Source organism: Scyliorhinus canicula, chromosome 4 (assembly GCF_902713615.1).
Source record: "Scyliorhinus canicula chromosome 4, sScyCan1.1, whole genome shotgun sequence".
NCBI lineage: Eukaryota > Metazoa > Chordata > Chondrichthyes > Carcharhiniformes > Scyliorhinidae > Scyliorhinus > Scyliorhinus canicula.
The window spans coordinates 33,468,593-33,491,790 of NC_052149.1; the positions used below are offsets into that span (position 1 = coordinate 33,468,593).

Here is a 23,198-nt window from a genome sequence, read left to right on the forward strand (position 1 = left end):
AACCAAACTGACTTCAATCTTCCTGGCACCATTGTGAACATTAGTTGATGGTTTTGAGGGATTGGAAGTGCTCCCAGATTGAGTCTCTTTTAGAAACATAGAATCTCTACAGTGCAGAAGGAGGCCATTTGGCTCATCGAGTTTGCACCAACCTTTAGAAAGAGCACCCTACCTAGATCCACTCCCCGACCCTATCCCAGTAACCCCACCTAACCTCCTGGACACCAAGGGGAAATTTAGCCTGGCCAGTCCACCTAACTTGCACATCTTTGTACTGTGGGAGGAATCCAGAGCACCCAGGGGAAACCTGCACAGACACGGGGAGAACATACAAACTCCACACAGTCACCCTGAGGCCGGGATTTAACCCAGGTCCCTTGCGCTGAGGCAGCAGTGTTAACTACTGTGTTACTGTGCTGTCAGGGACCTGAAACTGGAGATCATCACTTCCCAATAATTTGTAGAAGAGCGGACGTCAGAAAATGCACTCTCGGGCAGCAAGGTGGCACAATGGTTAGCCCTGCTGCCTCTCGGCGCTGTGGTCCCAGGTCGGATGCCAGCCCTGGGTTACTGTCAGTGTGGAGGTTGCACATTCTCCCCGTGTTTGCATGGGTTTTACCCCCACAGCCCAAAGATGTGCAGGGTAGGTGGATTGTGGGGATGGGACGTTTCGGCGTGGCCCATTCGGCGTAGCCCTTTCGACGGAGGAATTTTTCGGCGGCGGGACAGGCTTCAGAAAGACAGGTTAGTGCAATGAGCAGACATTTAATATCGGTCTGGGTGAAAAATACAAGACAGTAGAAGGAACATTTTTTACAACTTGCTCTTAGTTCTAGGATGCGCAGCATTTCTCTCCGGCTTTAGAGGCTGTCCCTGGTTTGCACATGAGCAGTGGGTGACTCCGGAAGGAGCCGGCGAGGTGAAGCGGACAGGCGGCCCAGTTCAGGGGGACAGCACCCCCCACCCCCAAGGTTTAAAAGGTTTATTCAAAACCTTGGAACCATTTCACCTTTGCTCCTGAGAGGGGAATGGGACGTTTCGGCGTGGCCAATTCGGCGTTTTAATGAAGGTTTTTTAACTAGGTTTTTAAAAGTGACGCTGAAATGTCCTGACGCCTAAACGGCCACGCCGAATCAGCCAATTATTTCCCTGACGCCGAATCGGCCACGCCGAATCAGCCAATTATTTCCCTGACGCCGAATCAGCTGCGCCAAATGGGCTACGCCGAAACGTACCAAACCCGTGGATTGTCCACGCTAAATTGCCGCTTAATTGAAAAAATGAATTGGTACTCTAAAATTATATTTTAAAAAAGAAAATGCGCTCTTGAAAGCCATACTCAATCCACCAATTTGATCAAGTGGACACACGTCTCTCTAAAGAGCAGAGCAGAGCTTTCCATGTTTGCTTCTGAAAAAGTTGGTGTTATTAACACCTTTCGCAAAGCCCAGACTGCATTGCCCTTGGAGGTAGCCATACTTTCCAAGATAGACTGCTGAGTGCTGATGTCATGTAAGGTAATACCAGAGTGGTCCAGAAGTGGACTTCTCATTACTTTTAGCAAAGAGCCAAAATCCTCAGCAGCCCTTCCAATATCTTTATTAATTCCATTTTAGCACTAGTCGTTTTCCGTTCATGGATTTGCCACTGAAATCTCCAGCAGAGTTGCAAAAAAGGGTCTTGATCTCTGGCAAACTCTTGCCTGGACTGTTCCTGAACAAGCACCTGCTGATGCTCACACAAGCTGCTTGTTCCACCACATGCAGATCCATTTAAACCACTGTCAAACCCACACTGACTGCCAATGTCTGCACTGGTGCTTGCGAAGGATGAGGCACTCAATCCTGTATTCCAGTCTAATATACTGAGCACTAGAATAATTTGCCACCTGGTATGATGCTCTATTTTTCAAAACTTAATTATAAAATGCAAATGAAGTAAATGTTTTTTTTATAAATGATGTCTCAAACTATATTGCTGTATCGGCAAAACAATAAAGAATTTTTTTTTAACTATCAAATGTTTATTCATAGGTGCTAACTTATGCTTCACAAGTCAATTTTATGTTTTATGTATCTACATTTGGTGTAAAGCCCAGGGGTTTAGAGTTATGCAGCAACCTTTCCAAGCAAAATCATATCTGCTATGCTTTTGCTGTTCATATTTACATGTCCCAAGTGTGAGTACATTTTAAATTGGAAGGTACAGAAAAATATATTTCTCTAACTTTACAGAAGAAATATAATACTTGATTGACACAAGTGAAGCTTCTACATGTGCAAGTTTAGCTGACAAAAGATATCCTGAAAACATTGTCAACTTCCTCATGAATATTTATGGGTTTAATAAAACAAAACAGTCCTGCATAAGCAATAAAAAGCTCTCCTTACACCTCGCATAAAACTTTGATATTGACACACTGTCAAGGATAACCTGCCCCAAGGAAAATAGTGTTGTCATTTTAAACAATATGCGGATCCATCTTTCTCCATCCCTTCCATACTATTTTGACCATTGCTGGGAGTTGGGTTTACAATGCAAATTACATAAATATATCTTAAGGAGGGCAGAGGTACTTACCATTCACTGATTTCCTCTTTGTGACTGAACACCCAGCTTGAGAACAGTTTTCTTCCCCCATTACCTGGCATAGTTTCCTGCTTTTATCTTGCAGCTTGTGAATTCTCAACCCTGTTCCCGCTATACTGGTCTCCTGGCATTACTACCTCTGTTTGTCGCCAGATCTGGCTGGACAACAGAAAGCACTACTGAGTCCTACTATACTCAGCCAAAACTGCATACTATTCTTTTTTAATCCTTCCCTACCTCCTCTACTCTCACTTACAACAACAGTTGCGAGGAACTCATGGGCCTTTTTTATCGCTAAGATTGAGACCCTCCATTCAGTTGAGTCTGCAGCTTTTCACACTTTCCGAGACCATCTAGCCAACCTTACTTCAAGTTTCCCCTCAGCCCTTTCTTTTTTTTTTAATAAACATTTTATTGAGGTATTTTTGGTATTATAACAACAACAAAATAAACAATGTACATGAAACTATAAACATAGTGCACTAGGGTTGAGAATTCACAAGCTGCAAGATAAAAGCAGGAAACTATGCCAGGTAATGGGGAAAGAAAACTGTTCCCTTACAGATCCCACCTTTATTAACCCCCTACTCTAAGCTAAACTAACCCCCCCCCCCCCCCCACCTTCTGCTAATGATTAATTTTCTGCAAAGTAATCGACGAATGGTTGCCACCTCCAGGCGAACCCTAACAGTGACCCTCTCAAGTCGAACTTGATTTTCTCCAAACAGAGAAAGCTAGCCATGTCCGATAGCCAGGTCTCTGACTTTGGGAGCTTTGAGTCCCTCCAAGCTGATAGTATCCATCTCCGGGCTACCAGGGAAGCAAAGGCCAGAATGTCTGCCTCTTTCTCCTCCTGGATTCCCAGATCTTCCGACACCACAAAAATCGCCACCTTTGGACTCAGTGACACCCTTGTTTTTAACACCGTGGACATGACATCTGCAAACCCTGCCAAAATCCCCTAAGCTTCGGACATGCCCAGAACATGTGGACATGGTTCGTTGGTCCTCCTGCACATTTTGCACACCTGTATTCCACCCCAAAGAAGCTGCTCCTCCGGGCCGCTGTCATATGAGCCCGATGAATGACCTTGAATTGTATCAGGCTGAGCCTGGCACATGTTGCGGACACGTTGACTCTACTCAACGCGTCCGCCCACAGACCATCCTCTATCTCTCTTCCCAGCTCCTCCTCCCACATGCGCTTCAGCTCCTCGGTCTGTGTCTCCTCTGACCCCATAAGTTCCTTGTGAATGTCAGAGACGCTCCCTTCTCCTACCCACCCTCTGGAAACTACCCTGCACTGAATCCCCCTTAGCTGTGGGAGCGGGAAGGTTGACACCTGTATCGTAGGAAGTCCCGCACTTGCAGATACCTGAATTAATTTCCCCTCGCCAACCCAAACGTCTTCTCCAGTGCTCTCCTATTCGGGAAGCTCACCTCTATAAACATATCCCCCATCCACTCAATCCCTGCTCTCCACCATATCCGGAACCCCCCATCCATACTTCCCGGGGCAAACCGGTGTTTATTACAGATTGGGGACCAGACCAATGTTCCCTCTGCTCCCACATGTCCATTTTGGTAGGAATAACAGCAAAAGGGATTATTATTTAAATGATAAAATATTAAAACATGCTGCTGTGCAGAGAGACCTGGGTGTGCTCGTGCATGAGTCACAAAAAGTTGGTTTACAGGTGCAACAGATGATTAAAAAGGCAAATGGAATTTTGTCCTTCATTGCTAGAGGGATAGAGTTTAAGACTAGGGAGGTTATGCCGCAATTGTATATGGTGTTAGTGAGGCCACCCCTGGAGTATTGTGTTCAGTTTTGGTCTCCTTACCTGAGAAAGGACGTACTGGCGCTGGAGGGTGTGCAGAGGAGATTCACTAGTTTAATCCCAGAGCTGATGGGGTTGGATTACGAGAAGAGGTTGAGTTGACTGAGATTATACTCGTTGGAATTTAGAAGGATATGGGTGGATCTTATAGAAACATATAAAATTATGAAGGGAATAGATAGGATAGATGCGGGCAGGTTGGTTCCACTGGCGGGTGAAAGCAGAACTAGGGGGCATAGCCTCAAAATAAGGGGAAGTAGATTTAGGACTGTGTTTAGGAGGAACTTCTTCACCCAAAGGGTTGTGAATCTATGGAATTCCTTGCCCAGTGAAGCAGTTGAGGCTCCTTCATTAAATGTTTTTAAGATAAGGATAGATAGTTTTTTGAAGAATAAAGGGATTAAGAGTTATGGTGTTCGGGCCGGAAAGTGGAGCTGAGTCCACAAAAGATCAGCCATGATCTCATTGAATGGCGGAGCAGACCCGAGGGGCCATATGGCCTACTCCTGCTCCTAGTTCTTATGTATATGTCTCCTCCATTGCCCCCAGACTCTCAGGGCCGCCACCAAGGGCTGGTGGAGTACCGTGCCGCTGGGAACGGCAGAGGCACAGTTACCAACGCCCCCAGGCTGGTGCCCTTGCATGAAGCCGCCTCCATATGCTCCCATGCCGACCCCACCCCCACCACCCACTTCCTGATCATGGCTATATTCGTCGCCCAGTAATAGTTTCTAAAATTTGGCGGCGCCAGCCCCCCCTCTCCCCGGCTCCGCTCAAGCATCACCTTCCTTACTCGCGGGGTCTTGCCCGTCCAGACAAAGCCAGTGATCATTTTGTTGACCCGTTTAAAAATGGACCGCGGAATAAAGATGGGGAGATATTGAAACACGAATAGGAATCTCGGGAGGACCGCCATCTTAACCATCTGCACCCTCCAGCCAACTAATGACAACGGGAGCGTGTCTCATCTCCGAAAATCGTCCTTCATTTGGTCCACTAGTCGGGCCAGATTTAATTTATGCAGCGGGTCCCATTCACACGCCACTTGAATGCCTAGGTACCTAAAGCTTCCCCCTACGAATCTAAATCTTATACCCCGAAAACCGTCCACATTCCCCTAGAATCCTCATGATTTCTTCCATCCCCTCTATTTGGTCCGATACATAGAGAAGCAGGTTGTCTGTATAGAGCGAGACTCTGTGCTCCACCTCCCCCCACCCTCCGGACCAGCCCCTTGAAGCTCTCAGAGCAATTGCCAACGGCTCTATAGCTAGCGCGAACAACGGTGAGGAGAGGGGGAATCCCTGCCTCGTCCCCTGGTGCAGCCTAAAATAGTCCGATGTTGTCCTATTCATCCGTACACTTGCCACAGGAGCCTGATAAGCAACCTGACCCAGTCACTAAATCCCCACCCAAATCCGAACCGTCCCAGTACCTCCCACAGATAATACCATTCTACCCGATCAAAAGTCTTTTCTGCATCCATTGCGATCACTACCTCCACCTCCCTATCTTCCGGGGGCATCATGATCACGTTTAACAAACTTCTTACATTGTCCACCAACTGCCTACCCTTAACAAACCCCGTCTGGTCCTCCCCAATAACGTCCGGAACAATCCTCAATCCTGGAGGACAAAATTTTGGCCAGCCGTTTGGCGTCCACATTCAACAGGGTTATCGGCCTGTAGGACCCACACAGCTCCGGGTTCTTGTCCCGCTTCAGAATCAGCGAAAACGTGGCCTGTGGCATCGCCGGGGGCTCCCTTGCCTCATTGAACATCTTCATCAACATCGGCCCCAATATCCCAGAGAACGTTTTATAAAACTCCACTGGGTACCTGCCCGGCCCCGGGGCTTTACCCGACAGCATGGCCTTCAGACCCTCCACTATCTCTTCCAACCCGATTGGGGCTCCCCGCCCTTCTACCAGCTCCCCATCCACCTTTGAGAAAGTCAGCCCCCCAAGAAGTGCCTCATCCCCTCCGGCCCCGTAGGGGGTCTTCTGCCCTTTCTCCAGTTTCTTTCCTATCTACCCTCTCCGAGCTCATCTTGTCCATGACACCTATCTTCTGCTCCCTCAATGTCATTAATGGTTCTCCCTGGGTAATGTTTCCTTGTCCTTCAAATATGGCATCATCATCATCACTGTCCTGAGAAAAAAATATACAACTCTAGGCCACTTCATCCTTGCAAACAACTGCCCCATTTACAGCCTTCCTTTCCTCTCCAAAGTCCTTGAACTTTGTCACCTCCCAAATCCGTGCCCATCTTCCCAGAGCTCCATGTTTGAATCCCTCTTCAAATTTATGCCTCTGTTGCAGTCCAGAAACCTACTTAATAAATTACACTCAGTGTGACCGTAATAAACTATTTATTCCTCATCGTCATTCTATACCTGCTTGGATCCTTTGACAAGGTTGACCACACCAACCTCTTTCAACACCTTGCCACCATCATCAAACTGTATGGAGTTTGCACTCACCTGGTTGCATTCTTGTCTATCCAGCATTAGCCAGAGAACCACCTGTAAAGGCTTTTCTTCCTGCTCATGTTCCAGAAGGATCTATTTTTAGCATCCCTTCCTGTTTTTTATCTACATGCTGTCCCTCAACGACTTCATTTGAAAACACTTTGGGTTTCACATGTTTGCTGGTGGACCCCCGCAGGGTCGGGGAATCGCCCGGGGCCGGCGTAAATCCCGCCCTGCCGTGGCCGGAATTTTCCGCCACTTGGGAATCGGCGGGAGCGGGAATCACGGCGCGCCGATCGGCGGGCCCCCCGCGCCGATTCTCCAGCCCGCGATGGGCCGAAGTCCCGCCGCTGTCAGGTCTCTCCCGCCGGCGTGGTTTAAACCACCTCTGTGCTGGCGGGAGCAGGCGGCGTGAGTTGGGGGCACGGGGCGATCGGACCCCGGGGGGTGCCCCTACGGTGGCCTGGCCCGCGATTGGGGCCCACCGATCGGCGGGCAGGCCTGTGCCGTGGGGGCACTCTTTTTCTTCCATGCCGCCACGGCCTCCACCATGGCGGAGGCAGAAGAGACCCCCTCCACCGCACATGTGCCGGTAGTGACATCAGCGGCCACTGACGCTCCGGCGCATGCACGGACGTACGCCGACTGACGAAGGCCTTTCGGCCAGCCCCGACGCCGGGCTGCGTGGCACCAAAGGCAGTCGACGGAGCAGGAGCCACTCCGGCGTGGGCCTAGCCCCTAAAGGTGCGGAGAATTCTGCACCTTTTGGGGAGGCCCGACTCCGGAGTGTTTGGCGCCACTCCACTACGCCAAGACCCCCCGCCCCGCCGGGTAGGGGAGAATTTCGCCCCATTACTCCCTTTCCCTGGATCTCAGAGTCTGCACTCTAGTCTTTAGTTATTTGTGCCATTTTGGTTCTTTAATACCTGGCTAGCTTCACTGGGCTGGCACTACCCCTGGATTTACAATCTCCCCAACTAGATTAAGCTATAAATGGCTCACAGAGCTTCTTTTGAGCCCCAACCTTTTGTAGCTGGGCAATAGTGACCTTCTACCACCTTCGCAGCTCTCCGGAACTTCTCCTGAGTCCCAACAACACAGAGGTAACTAACAACAGCATTTTTGCTTCCTGAAGCCTACTAATAGCAGCACGCTTTCAGTGTGGCCTTTTCCCCTGCTACAAAACACACACTTCTTGCAGCAAACACAGATAATTTGATACCCGAGAACCTTCTTAAACTCCACCCATCATCATGATTGCTTTTAAACTAATTGTAACTTTAACTCCCAAAGCTAAACAACTCTCTGTGCTGCATTTCTTCCTAAGCAGTGTCGACACAATGGGCAGGATTCTGCAGGAATTGGCGGGGCGAGCAACTCCGGCGCGAAGGAGTGGCGGGAACCACTCCGGCGTCGGGCCATCCCAAAGGTGCGGTATCGGAAGGGGCTTGGCGCTATGCCAACCGGCGCTGAAGAGCCGGCGTGAGTTCGGCATGTGCGGGAGCACCAGTGTGTGCTGGCGTCATCCCAGCACATGCAGGGGGGGAGGGGGTCATCTCCGCGTCGGCCATCGCGGACTGTTACATCGGCCGATGCGGAGGAATGGTGCCCCCCTCGGCACAGTCGCACCCGCAGATCGGTGGACCCCGATCCCGGGCCAGGCCACCATGGGGGCACCTCCCAGGGCCAGACCACCCCGAAGGCCACCCACGCATCCAGGTCCCGCCGGTAAGTACCTGTTGTAATTTACGCCGGCGGGACCGGCCTAAAACGGGCGTCCACTCAGCCCAGCGCGGGCCGGAGAATCGCCAGGAGGGCTGCTGCCAGCGGCCTCCGACTGGCGCGGCGCGATTCCCGTCCCCACCAAATCCCCAGCGCTGTAGAAGCCGGCGGGGGCGGGATTCACGCCGTCCCCCGGCGATTCTCCGATCCGGCAGGGGGATCGGAGAATCCCGTCCCTAGTCTTCAATTTTTTATTCATACATATAATGGGATGTGAGCATCGCTGGCTAGGCTAGGTGGTAGTGAGCTGCCTTCTTGAACCGTTGCAGTCCCTGAGCTGGAGGTAAATCCACAGTACTGTCAGGGAGGGAATTCCAGGAATTTGACCCAGCGACTTTGAAGAAACAATGACATATCTCCAAGTCAGGATGATGAGTGACTTGGTGGAGAACCTCCAGGTGGTGGTGTTCACAGGTGTCTGTTGCCCTTGTCCTTCTAGATGATAGTGGTCATGGGTTTGGAAGGTGCTACCTAAGGAACATTGGGGAGTTCCTGCAGTGCATGTTGTAGATGGTACATATGGCTACCACTGTTCGTCGGCAGTGGAGGGATTGAATGTTTGTGGAAGAGCTGCCTATCAAGCAGGTTGCTTTGTCCTGATTCGTGAGTGTTGTTGAAGCTGTATTCATCCAGGTCAGTGGAGAGTATTCCATTACACTCCTGACTTGTGCCTTGTAGATGGTAGAAAGACTTTTGGGGCAGTCAGGAGATAAGTTACTCGCTGCAGGATTTCAGCCTTTGACCTGCTCTGGTAGCCACATAATTTATTGGCTAGTCCTGTTCAGGCTTTGGGCAATGGTAACTCCCCAGGTGTTGTAAGTCCACCTGCTGTTCATTATCTTGCCTTTCTAGCAGTTAACCCCTTAAGTCAATATAGCTTCAACCTATTAAGTGTAATAGAGTTAATGTTGCATTTATCCCATTTTCTACAGTCAAATTTTAATCTTACCAGAACTCAAAATATATCTCTAAAATATTGCAATGAACCATGAACTACGTATTTGTAACAAATTCAGTGGTTCCACAAGACATGGTTGCTGTGTATATTCTCAAAGGGCGGTGATGATCTGTTAACTGAAGTGTTCTGTTTCTGACAAAGTACTCTAGTTTGTTTTAAAAGATCAAATTTCTTCAAGAGTGAACTTACCAGAATTTAATAAACCTTGGGCTCATGGCCAATCTCCAGCAAACCTTTTATGCCAGTAGCGCCATCTCAATCGTCATTTCGACAGACCTGTTAAGTGAAGGCTGAACACATTTGGATGTTATTGTACCATCCCAGCTTGCGAAAACAAAATGTTTCACATTAAATGTTTTGCGAAAACGATCAACTACAAGCTAAACAGAAACAACTTCTTTGAGTCGCTCGATTGCCCAAGACCATCCCGACAGCAATTGGACCATTGTCCTCCAGAAAGCCGGCCCTGCTATCTCAGCGCTTCACAGCGTAGCCCTGCAGATCTAAATATATAATCATTTACAAGAACTATAAGTTATCACAGAGAGAGAAAATCCCAGATATGATTGTGTGAAACAGAGGATGCCCAACCCATCTCACTCAAGGGCCTTGACCAGTTTTTGCCTACAAGGTACAGACTTGCGTTCTTTAACCAAGTTTGCTAAGTATCACAAGGATGTCTCCACTTTAAAAATATGGAGGCAACACTGTCAACATTTTAAACTGGGGTCGGTTCAAGGATGGCCCCACTTATACTAACCGCATATTCAAACAGGCGAGTTTGGATGCCACATTTGGAGTCTGGAAGCAGAAGGACTAGAGAGATTAAGTGATCTATTTCTCGAAGGGCGGCTTACCAGTCTGGAGGAATTGAAAGTGATGTTTGGGCTCTCGGACCCCAATTCATTTAGCTACTTTCAGGTACAAAATGTTGTTAGACAAATGTTTCCAGCATTCCCAGAAGCGCCACCATCCTTGATAGAGAGGATCCTTTTGTGCGTGGGGTGGGAGGAGGGTTGCACATCCAGTATTTATGACAGATTCTGGCGATGGTCTCGGTGGAGGGGGGGTGAACGGCAAGTGGGAGGAGGAGCTGGGACCAGTATTGGAGGATGAGTTGTGGAGTGACGGCTGAATGCTACATCCTTGTGTACAAGGTTGTGCTTGGTCGAACTTATGGTAGTGTTTAGGGTGCTCCTGACCACAGCTAGAATGAGTCGCTTCTTTGCTGGTGTTGTGGACAGGTGCGAGCGCTGTTCGAGGGGCCAGCCAACCACATTCACATGTTTTGATCCTGTCCAATAAAATATGTTACAGTTGTTGCCACTGCAATGACCCTTATGAGTTGGTGTGTGGACCTCCTTTAATCTGCGTAATATTCCCTTTTACAGGGTGAGCTATGTGCTGTTTTATACACAGACACATACCCCGCGGACAGAGACAAATTTACAGTTATCAGTAAAGCTAACCATCATGCTTTGCCGTCCATCCTTGACATTACATTTATTTTTTAAGAGGAATGTTACAAAATGATTATTATAGACAAGCCATAAATAATGTACTAAATGCTACAGTATCCAGAGAAAACAAGATTAGCAATGGTAACAAACTGGATTATTTTTTCTTGCATCATTGAGCAAGTGGAGCTTCAGCTTCCAGGTTACTGGAAATCTGATCACTGAACTATATTGTGATATACCGTTACAATTTGACTGATATGTAACTCCTGTCTAACATCAACATGGTTGACTTTTTTTGCTAGAGTAGGAGTGGATAAAACAAAATAGCAGTCCAGCAAGGTATCACCCATCACTGCAGCATTAACCCAACTCAGTATTGTATGGTTCTCAAAAGGATCAATTCGGCATATGTCTATGTCTAATTCATCACAAGAGGCAAGTGCATTGGAGACCACGGACGGGATTCTCCGGACTCCGATGGGCCAAGCGGCCGCCCGTTTTCGACCAGTCCCTCCGGCGTGAAATACACAAGGTCCATACCAGCGGGATCTGGCTCTGAGGGCGGCATGCGGAGTCCTCCGGGGTGGGGGGATCCGGCCCCGGGGGGGGGGATGGTGGCCTGGCCCGCGATCGGGGCCCACCGAACTCCAGGCGGGCCTGTGCCGTGGGGGCACTCTTTCCCTCCGCGCCAGCCTCTGTAAAGCTCCGCCATGGCCGGTGCGGAGAAAAAAACCCTTGTGCATGCGCAAGGATCACGCCAGTGGTTCTGCACATGCGCCAGAACACGCTTGCGCTCCTGCATATGCGCCAACTCGCGCCGGCCGGCGGAGGCCCTTCGGCACGAGTTGGAGGGATGCCAACCACTCCAGCACTGGCCTAGCCCCCGGAAGTGCGGAGGATTCCGCAACTTCTGGGCTACCCGACCACGGAGTAGTTCACGCCACTCTTTGGCGCTGGTACGGCCCACCCGCCTGTTGGGGGAGAATCCCGGCCCACAGCTCTAAGTAAGTGAATCACTGTGAAAAGAAGACTTGTGAAGCAGCATCCATGAGGTTGAAGCTATATGGTCGAGACCTCTTGAGAGATGGATGGGTGCCGACCTCTTCACATTCCTCTTGTCTTCCCCTTTGCAACCTCATGCCCAAACCAGGGCTGGGATTCTCCCCTACCCGGCAGGGCGGGGGTCCCGGCGTAGCGGAGTGGCGCCAACCACTCCGACGTCGGGCCTAGCCCCCAAAGGTGCGAAGATTTCCGCACCTTTGGGGGCTAGGCCCGCGCCGGAGTGGTTGGTGCCACGCCGACAGGCGCCAAAACCGGCGGCAACGGCCTTTGACACCGGCCGGCCGGTGCTGGCCGAAAGGCCTTCGCCAGTTCGCGCATGTGCCGGTGCGTCAGCTGCCGCTGACGTCACCAGCGGCGCATTCGCGGTAGGGGGGGGTTCACTTCCGTCTCCGCCATGGTGGAGGCCTTGGCGGCGGCGGAAGAAAAAGAGTGCCCCCACAGCACTGGCCCGCCTGCCGATCGATGGGCCCCGATTGCGGGCCTGGCCACCGTGGGGGCACCCCCCGGGGTCCGCTCGCGCCGCCGATCCCGCCGCCACCAGAGGCGGGAGAGGCCTCTCAGCGGCGGGACTTCGGTCCATCGCGGGCCGGAGAATCGCCGCAGGGGGCTCGCCGATCGGTGCGGCACGATTCCTGCCCCGCCAATTCCCGGGTGGCGGAGAATTCCTGCCACTGCGGGGGCGGGATTTTCGCCGGTCCCGGGCGATTCTCCGACCCTGCGGGGTTCAGAGAATTTCGCCCCAGGTGTGTGCTGGAGCCATACCTGCTCAGCCGGAATAGGTTGGACGTTACTAAGTGCAGAGGTGGCTCTTTAGAAATACATTTCAGGGCCCATGCTGCGATGAAATAAAATAAAGTTGTAAGTATCTATCACAAACTTACCTACATAAAAAAAAACACTCATTGACAAAAGCCCATTTAAAAGCCTACTTAAATCCTCTCAGGTACTTAATTCCTTATAAAAATGAACACTTGTACGCATCCCACATTAAAAATAGCTAATTCCTTAATAACCTCATGGAGTCATCAATCGGACTGTGAACATACAGCCCACTGCTGTGATAATGATGTTGTGGAAGCAGGCAAGCAGTAACAATCCTATAATTATAGCACTTGGGTTATGTCAACAAACCATTAGTAAAACTGTAAGCACCAATTTTTCAACTCTTAAGTCACAGAGAAGCTGTTTTTTCCTCAAAATTTAAAGGTTGTGCCATTTAAATAACTTTGCAGCTTGACAGTTCCACAAAACATATCTGTATTTTATGAACATTTATGACTATTCTTAATCATCACTCACACATTGCAGTTTAAGGTCCTTGCTCCCTTGAAAATGTTTGATCAGCACAGAGTTCAAATGACCCTACTCAGGTTCAGTTTCCCCCATATATAGCCCATGCCCTCCTTGTTTCTATACAGGCAAGAACAGAATCTGTCAGAAATGGTGGTGGGGGCAGGGGCGGGGGGGGGGGGGGGGGGGGGGTTGGCAGGTGGAGTGTTGTCAGGTAATTTTCAGATCTGGGTCTTGTACCATTTTGGATAAAGGTGCAGAGCCTCCATGATTCGGGGAAAATCTAGACCACAGAAGCAAATATTTAGAATTTAACATGTTTGATTGAAGTTGCTAAATATATTTGGATTTATTGAATTTGAGTTATAATTTGACGTCCTCACCTCAAAGCTAATTTAAATCCAATTTTTATTTCCACTGTGAGGTTGCTCCTGAATAATGAGTAGCATTAGTAGTGATTAAGATCTATTTTGGGAAATAAAAACTTAAGACTTACAGAACTCCAGTAGGTAGCCTTTTTTGTAGTTTTTTTTAGTGGACTCTAAGTAACTTGAGATTTGCATATTTTGCTCTTCTATATGGGTGTTCAATGCTTTTAGGAGTAGCATGATGGATTGTGAAAGCAATTATTGTTCCTCTGAGAAAATAAATCTTGCTTATCCATCTGAATTATCTGTTTGTGAGATCAGTGGTAGTGTGGAGCCATGAAGCACTTCCTCCGTTTAAAACATTTCCTACAACTATTAAAATTAAATTTACTAAAAGGGCGGTAAAAATATTCATCATAATTTGCATTGTCACTAAGACAACGTAACCGCCAGTTCTGAATAGTGAACGCCTCTTTTTAAAACCACACACATTTTATAACATCATGGGTTTGAGTTTGTATTTAATCATTAAAGAACAAATGTAAGAAATATGTTGCCTCGTCTCCATATTTTGAGGTACATTTTCAACTTGTCAGGCAGGCATGACCAAATGTGCAACACCAATTTGCTGCCCAGCTGGCAGGTTGACATAATATCCCTTTAGAACATAGAACAGTACAGCACAGCACAGGCCCTTCGGCCCTCGATGTTGTGCCGAGCATTGTCCGAAACCAAGATCATGCTATACCACTCCCTGTCATTCTGGTGTGCTCCATGTGCCTATCCAATAACCGCTTGAAAGTTCCTAAAGTGTCTGACTCCTCTATCACAGCAGGCAATCCATTCCACACCCTAACTACTCCCTGAGTAAAGATCCTACCTCGGACATCCCTCCTATATCTCCCTAAATTACTTGGGTTATTCCAGAAATAGTGACTACTGATTGCAGGTATATTTAAAAGGTTGATTTTTGTATTTTGTTTTGTTTGCTCATGGGCGTCGCTGGCTTGGACCAACATTTATTACCCATCCCTAATTGTCCTTGAACTGATTAATTGCCCTTGAACTGAGTGCTCAGCCATTTGAGGAAACTGTGGGTCTGGAGTCACATGTAGGCCAGACCAGGTAAGGAAGGCAGATTTCTTTCCCTGAAAGACATCAGTGAACCAGAAGGGTTTTTACGACAATCGACAGTGGTTTCATGGTCATCATTAGACTTTTGATTCCAAGATTTTTTTTAAATTGAATTCAAATTTCACCACCTGGGTGATGGGATTTGCCATGGTGGTATTTGAACCCTGGTGCGAGAGCATTACCCTAAGTCGCTAGATTTACTAGTCTAATGACAATACAAAGAGGGGTAAATGGTGGCACAGTGGTAATCTCAATGGATGAGTAATACAGAGGCCACAGGCTAATGCTCTGGGGGCAAGGGTTCAAGTCCTAACACGGTAGCTGATGAAATGTATTTCTTGGTAGCACAGTGGTTTGCGCTGCTGCCTCATAGTCCCAAGGACCCGGGTTCAATTCTGACCTCAGGTGATTGGAGTTTGCACTTTCTTCCTGTGTCTGCGTGGGTTTCCTCCGGGTGCTCCGGTTTCCTCCCACAATCCAAAGATGTGCAAGTGAGGTGGATTGGTCATGCTAAATTGGCCCTTGGTTGGGTGGGGTTACAGGTTGGGTGGGGCTACAGGAATAGGGATTGGGCCTAGGTAGGGGGGTCTTTCGAAGGGTCGGTGTGGACTTGATGGGCCAAATGGCCTCTTTCTGCACTGTAGGGTATCTATGGATCTATTTTTTTTATTTTTAGAGGTGCCCAATTATTTTTTTTCCAATTAAGGGGCAATTTAGCGAGGCCAATCCACCTAACCTGCCCATCTTTGGGTTGTGGGTGTGAGACCCATGCAGACACGGGGAGAATTTGAAAACTCCACACGGACAGTGACCCGGGGTCGGGATCGAACCTGGGACCTCACTGCCGTGTGGCAGCAGTGCTAATCACTGCACCACCGTGCCACTCCCTATGTATCTATTCTAATACAGGTAAAAATGCTTAAGCTGTGTACTTATTCTTATCCATTACGATGTGATTTTGTTGAAATAATTCTGGTTTTAATTTTTTGGAGAGGCAGGAGGATTGCAAACTTCTTAAAATAGAACCTTTTGCCTATTTGGCCTTGCATTACTAATGTGCTAGTTTCCCAATATTCAGTGTATGAAATTTTATTGATATATTTTGGCAGGGTGACTGGGTTCATACATCCATTGTGTCAAATTTCACTGTAATTATTTATATTAGTTTGGATCGCCCTCTAAGGAAAGTTTGAGGGAGCTAGGGCTTTTCTCTTTGGAGCGGAGGAGGATGAGAGGTGACTTAATAGAGATTTATAAGATGATGAGGGGGATAGATAGAGTGGACGTTCAGAGACTATTTCCTCGGGTGGATGTAGCTGTTACAAGGGGGCATAACTATAAGGTTCAGGGTGGGAGATATAGGAGGGATGTCCGAGGTAGGTTCTTTACTCAGAGAGTGGTTAGGGTGTGGAATGGACTGCCTGCTGTGATAGTGGAGTCGGACACTTTAGGAACTTTCAAGCAGTTCTTGGATAGGCACATGGAGCACACCAGAATGACAGGGAGTGAGATAGCTTGATCTTGGTTTCGGACAATGTGTTCTTTCAAAAAGCCCCACAACCTATCTGGATTTAACAAAGAACAAAGAAAAATTACAGCACAGGAACAGGCCCTTCGGCCCTCTAAACCTGCGCCGATCCAGATCCTCTATCTAAAACTGTCGCCTACTTTCTAAGGATCTGTATCCCTCTGCTCCCAATGCGCCACTCAAAGTCATGCTTGCAGTGCTACTGAAAATACTCAATAAACTAATTATTGCAGTTTAAAAATAGTAATTTGGTAGTGCAGACCTTGAGTATTGTTGAAAAAAGACATGTTGTTGAAGCTTTTCATCTTGCACTCATCAAAACAATTAGTAAAAATGCCAAATATAAAGGGAACGACATTTCCGTACTTCGTATATTCTATGTGGTATCAAGCAACAGCAGGGTGCACACGATACAGTAAAGGCCAAGGGCCCTGACAACATCTTGGCTGTAGTGCTCCAGACCCATCTGCACCTTGAGCCACGTTGTTCCAGCACAACACTGGCATTTTTCCAATAAAGTGCAAAATTATCCACATGTGCCCTGCCCATAATATGCAGGACAAATCTAATCCAGTTACTCTAATTACTACCCCATGGTCTAGTTTCAATCATCGACAAAGTTATGGAAGGTGTAATCGACAATGCTATCAAGTGGCGCACTCACCTATAATTTTTTCACCAATGCTTAGTTTGAGTTCCACCAGAATATTAGCCTCTTGATCTCAATGCAGCCTTGGCCCAAACATGGACAAAAGAGCTAGATCCCAGATCTGAGAGTGACTGCTTTTGACATCAGTATGCCATTTGATTGAGTGTGGCATCAGAGAGCCCACGTAAATTTGTGAAATCGGGAATTGGAAGAAAATTCCATTGACTGGTGTCATACATGAGGTCCTAGGTTTGAATCCCGGCCCTGGGTCACTGTCTGTGTGGAGTTTACACATTCCCCCCGTGTCTGCGTGGGTTTCACCCCCACAACCCAAAGATATGCAGGTTAGGTGGATTGGCCATGTTAAAGAAATTGCCCCTTAATTGGAAAAAAATAATTGGATACTCTAAATTTATTTTAAAAAGGAAACAATCAAACAATCTCCCCTTGACTTTCAACGGGATCACCATAAACATCCTAGGTCTCACCGTTGACCAGAAACTTAAATGGGACGAGCCATAGCAATACTGAGAAGATCAAAGACTGGGCATTCCGACTCCCACTAGCCCAGCAAGTGCCGCTCCAAGAAGAAGCTAGGCATCATCCAAGAGTAAGCGGCTTATTAGCTTAGTACCCCATTCACCATCTTAAGCATTCATTCCCTCCACCACTGGCACATCATGACTGCAATGTGTGCCATCTACAAGATGCACAACAGCAACTCACCAAGATTCCTTTGATACCACTTTCCAAAGCTGCAGTCTCAACTACCCGGAAGAACAATATCAGCAAGGGCATGGGAAAGCCACCAATTGCAAGGTCCCCTCCAATTCTCACTTCATCCTAACTTGGAAATACAACGCCATTCCTTCACTGCCTTTCAAGTCAAAATCCTGGAACTCATTCCTTAAAAGTACTATGGCTGTACCCACACCAGATGGACTGTAGCTATTCAAGAGCGTGACTCCCAGCACCTTCTGGGCAAGTAGGGATACAATAATAAATTCTTGTTTTGCCAGTGACAGCCACATCCCATTTTTTCATAAAATTATCACAAAGTATATCTTTAAGGGCCTAATCCCATGTCATCTGAATGGCTTTAAAACATTCAATACGTACTGGGTAGATGGGAATGAATCACCAACAAAAATGTGTGGGCGTGTGCAACTTCACTGTGTGTCCATATTAACAGCTCTAAATACATGGACTCTTGTGTTGTATGGGATACACATGAGCAAATTTCTATCGTAGCATGAAATACTCACAAGGATGGTGCCTTTTTATGTATTCAGTGTAGATGTTAATATGATCTTTACATGATTTCTGTCATAAATGTATTTTCTTAATTGTTAGATATATATGCAGTTTAATCAAACTCTTGATTTCTAGTAACAATCCCCTTCCAGTTCCCCTATTCTTTTAACATTCTTAATCTATTTTTCTGTAGGTGAAATGCGATCAATATTGGCCGTGCCGTGGCACAGAAACATACGGAATGATTCAGGTCACCCTATTGGACGTGGTGGAGCTAGCAACATATTCTGTTCGGACGTTTGCACTCTATAAGGTACAGAATCATTTGTGTTCTGTGTGTCTGTTTACACAAGTGTAAACGTAAGGAGGGTAGCAGGGTAGCATGGTGGTTAGCATAAATGCTTCACAGCTCCAGGGTCCCAGGTTCCAGGTTCGATTCCCGGCTGGGTCACTGTCTGTGTGGAGTCTGCACGTCCTCCCCCTGTGTGCGTGGGTTTCCTCCGGGTGCTCCGGTTTCCTCCCACAGTCCAAAGATGTGCGGGTTAGGTGGATTGGCCATGCTAAATTGCCCGTAGTGTCGTACAAAAAGTAAGGTTAAGGGGGGGTTGTTGGGTTACGGGTATAGGGTGGATACGTGGGTTTGAGTAGGGTGATCATGGCTCGGCACAACATTGAGGGCCGAAGGGCCTGTTCTGTGCTGTACTGTTCTATGTTCTATGTTCTAAGGAGATAAGCAAGTGGAATTTCTTGTACTACAGTCCCAAATGGCACTCAAATTATTGATGCACTGCAGATTTAAAGGAGGCATTAATTCTGTTGATCTAACAGAAGTGGTCCTGAATATCCTCAATGATTTTCTGATGTCTGCACTTGAAGAGAACATAGCATTAAACCTACAGATAAATGGGCAGCACGGTAGCATTGTGGATAGCACAATCGCTTCACAGCTCCAGGGTCCCAGGTTCGATTCTGGCTTGGGTCACTGTCTGTGCAGAGTCTGCATGTTATCCCCGTGTCTGCGTGGGTTTCCTCTGGGTGCTCCGGTTTCCTCCCACAGTCCAAAGATGTGCAGGTTAGGTGGATTGGCCATGATAAATTGCCCTTAGTGTTCAAAATTGCCCTTAGTGTTGGGTGGGGTTGCTGGGGGATGGGGTGGAGGTGTTGACCTTGGGTAGGGTGCTCTTTCCAAGAGCCAGTGCAGACTCGATGGGCCGAATGACCTTCTGCACTGTAAATTCTATGAAAATAAATGGCTTTGCACATAGGGTGGTGATAAATACAAAGATGAGATCCGAGATGGCCTATACTCCTGCTCAGTATTGAAGCATTACTGCATTTTCAAGGTGCTATCATTTGAATCATATGTTAAATCTCATCTGCACTATCAAATGGATGCAAAAGACCTCAAGACAGTATTCAAAAAAGAGCAAGGGAGCTCACCCTGTGTCTTGACCAACAATCATCCCTCAAATAACAGATGTTTTGCTGTTTGCAAATTGGGTGTTGTGTTCCCTACATTCCAATAATTACTAAACTTCAAATGTATTTCATTGTAAAGTGCTTTGGGGTGTCTTAAGATTGTGACATTTTCTCCATAAATACAGGTTATGATTTCCAAATTCCCTGGATTTTAGAACAGTCCCAGTGAATTGATAGTTAAAAAATGTACAATATTGTTCAAGAAAGAAAGGAAGGAGAAAACAGAGATTTACAGGCTAGTTAGTATGACATCAGTTGACAGGAAATGTTGGATTCTATTATCAAGGAAGTCTTCACAATGCACTTAGAATATCAAAGTGTGATCCAACAGAGTCAACATAGTTTTATGAAATGGAAATCATGTTTGACAATTTCATTAAAGTTGTTTAGATAACTAGCAGCATAGAAAAAGTTGTGGTACATTTCGATTTTCAAAAGGCATTTGATAAATTGATTGTTACACTTCAGGCATTTATGAGAACTTACATTTTGGGATTGTGCCTTTAATTTGAGGAAATAAAAGGGGTGTACGATCTGTTCTGAAGTCTGCCTGACTGCAAACCTTGGTGGTTTGATTGCTAGACATTAAAGAGGGCCCAGATTGTTTCTTTGAGAAGAGGTTGAAAAATGTTTACATTTAGCAAACAGACTATTGCCATAATCTCCAACAGTGGAATGATTGTGAATCTCCAAAGTCCCAGAAAAGTGTTGAGAAGGTTGGGTTGTAAGCAATTGTACTTTATACTGACCATTTACTTACAAGATAAAATTGAGTTGCGGTCCCAAGGATAACTGATCAACATTTCTACCAGGATGCTAGCCCTCTTTGATTCATGTTGCCATGGAGATGAGCTTTGAGAGGGGAATGGTTTAAGTTGTCCCTGAAAACTCAGACTAGGTTAATTTGCCAGGATCAAAGAGAGAAAGCAGTAATAGGCAGCAAGACATTGTAATTTGTCATTGTCAGAAATGTGGGTGGGAGTTTGTGTTGCATTGAAACAAAGCTGGAAGGTTAGCCACATTTGCACTAGTGGGAAAGACGGTGGCAGATGGAGTATAATGTGGGTAAGTAGTAGTAAGAATAGGAAAGCTGAATTTTTTTTTATAGGGCTTGAAACTTGTAGGTGGTAATGTTCAGAGAGACTAAGGTGTACACATACAAGGAACAGAGAAATTTGGCGGGGACAGTGAAGGTTCATTAGACTCATTTCTGGGATGGCGGTATGCTTGTCCAATGAGGAGAAGCTGAGTGAATTGGGGCAATGCTCTCTTGAGTTTAGAAAAATGAAACATACAAAGTTCTGAAGGGGCTTGACAGAGTAGAGACCGGAAGGTTGTTTTCCCCCTGGCCGGAGAAATCTAGAACATGGTGAACAATCTGAAGATAATAGATCAATGATTTAGGACTGAGGGGACCAATTTATTCACTCAAGAGAGTTGTGAAACTTTGGAATTCTCTATCCCTGAGAGAGATGTGGATGCTCCATTGTTGAGTATATTTAAGACTGGGAAAGACAGATTTGTGGTTTCTCGGAATCGAAGAATATGGGGAGTGGGTGGAAAATGGTTTTGTGGCAGAAGAACACCCATGATCATTCTACTCCTCTTATTTCTTATGACTTTCTGTGTTATTGAGAAGATGAAAATATCCTTTTCAAAATCACAGAATTGTTACAGTGCAGAAGAAGGCCATTCGGTCCATCTTGTCTGCGAATGAACGTTATGACTTTATGCCATTCTCCTGCCTCTTCCCCGTAGCCCTACACATTGTTTCTATTCAAATAATCATCTAATACCCTCTTGAATGCTTCGACTGAGCCTGCATCCAGGCAGTGCATTCCAGACCGAACCACTTTTGCAAATTGCTTTGAATCTATACCCTCTCGCTCTAGATCCTTTTACAAGCAGAAACAGCTTCTCCTTATCTACTCTGTCCAACCTCCTCATTATTTTGAGTACCTCTATCAAATCTCCTCTTAACCTTCTCTCCAAGGAAAACAGAGCCAACATCTTCAATCGTCTCTTCAATCTGTCTTCATAACTGAAGTGCCTCATCCCTGGAACCATTCCTGTAAACCTCTTCTGCACTCTCTCCATTGTGTTCACACCTTTCATAAAGTGTGGTGACCAAAGCTGCACACAATACTCCAGGTCTAACTAGTGTTGTATATAAGTTCAGTGTGACATTCTTGTTTTTGTCCCCTATGCCACGATTAATGAAGCCTAGGATACTATCTGCGTTATTAACTCCTCCCTCCTCCTGTTCTGCCACCTTTAATAACTTATGATCACAAACACTCAGGCCTCTCTGTTCCTGCACATCCTCTGGATTTGTACGCCTCATTGTATAATATCTCTCTATGTTCTTCCTACCCAAATGAATCACTTCACACTTTTACACACTGAACGTCATTTGCCACCTAACTGCCCACTCCAACTTGACTGTGTCCTTTTGAAGTTCCAGACTTTACTCCTCACAGTTTACAATGTTACCAAGTTTCATATCATCCACAAACTTTGAAACTAAGACCTAGATCATTTATATATATCAGGAAGAGCAAGGGTCCTAATACTGATCCCTGGGAAACTCCATTACAAACCTTCCTCCAGCTTGAGAAATATCAATTAACTATTATTACTCTCAGTTTCCTATTGCAGAGCCAATTTTGTATCCACATTGTTACTGTCCCTTTTATTCTGTGAACGTTAGTTTTGCTCTCAATTCTGGTGTTAAGTCCATGTACACTATGAGATGGCAAAGTCAAGGGGTAGGCCGTACATATAGTTTGATGCATTTCAATGGAGCTGAGGTTGAATTTAATATGGATAGGCCAAAGTAACAATGGGCATTCTAGATTTCCCATTCACTAAAGGACCAGCAGTAGATGTTCTCATAATTATCAGTTGTCTTGATCTTTGCCATTCAAAACTGTCCCTCTTATATTTGACTTAAGTTACAGCACCTGTAGAAGGATGTTAGTGTTAGTTAGATACTTTGAACAAACTTTGTTTTCTGTAACCTTACAACATGTGTCCATTCTTCTCGATAAATTCAATCACAAGACTGTTTAGAAATGCTCTTTTCTCAACAGAATGGCTCAAGTGAGAAGCGGGAAGTTCGTCAGTTCCAATTCATGGCTTGGCCAGATCATGGTGTTCCAGAATACCCTACTCCAATATTGGCCTTCCTGAGGAGAGTTAAAGCATGCAATCCCCCAGATGCTGGCCCTATGGTGGTTCACTGCAGGTATGTGAAGTTGCAATAGTTTCAGAGCCTAAGTAAAACACTGACATTTATTATAACGCGAATTGAATAATTTTGGCATTCATACAT

General features: G+C 46.5%; 1 protein-coding gene across 24 annotated transcripts in view; it reads left to right on the forward strand.

The window, feature by feature from the left end:
• LOC119964463 (receptor-type tyrosine-protein phosphatase F-like) overlaps positions 1 to 23,198 on the forward strand; it is a 529,423-nt gene that overhangs the window by 451,292 nt on the left and 54,933 nt on the right. For all 24 annotated transcript variants that reach the window (XM_038793980.1, XM_038793995.1, XM_038793985.1 and 21 more), the window contains 2 exons: positions 18,579 to 18,698; positions 22,957 to 23,111. In XM_038793980.1, the coding sequence (XP_038649908.1) occupies positions 18,579 to 18,698; positions 22,957 to 23,111 (275 nt within the window). The remainder of the gene's footprint in view (positions 1 to 18,578; positions 18,699 to 22,956; positions 23,112 to 23,198) is intronic.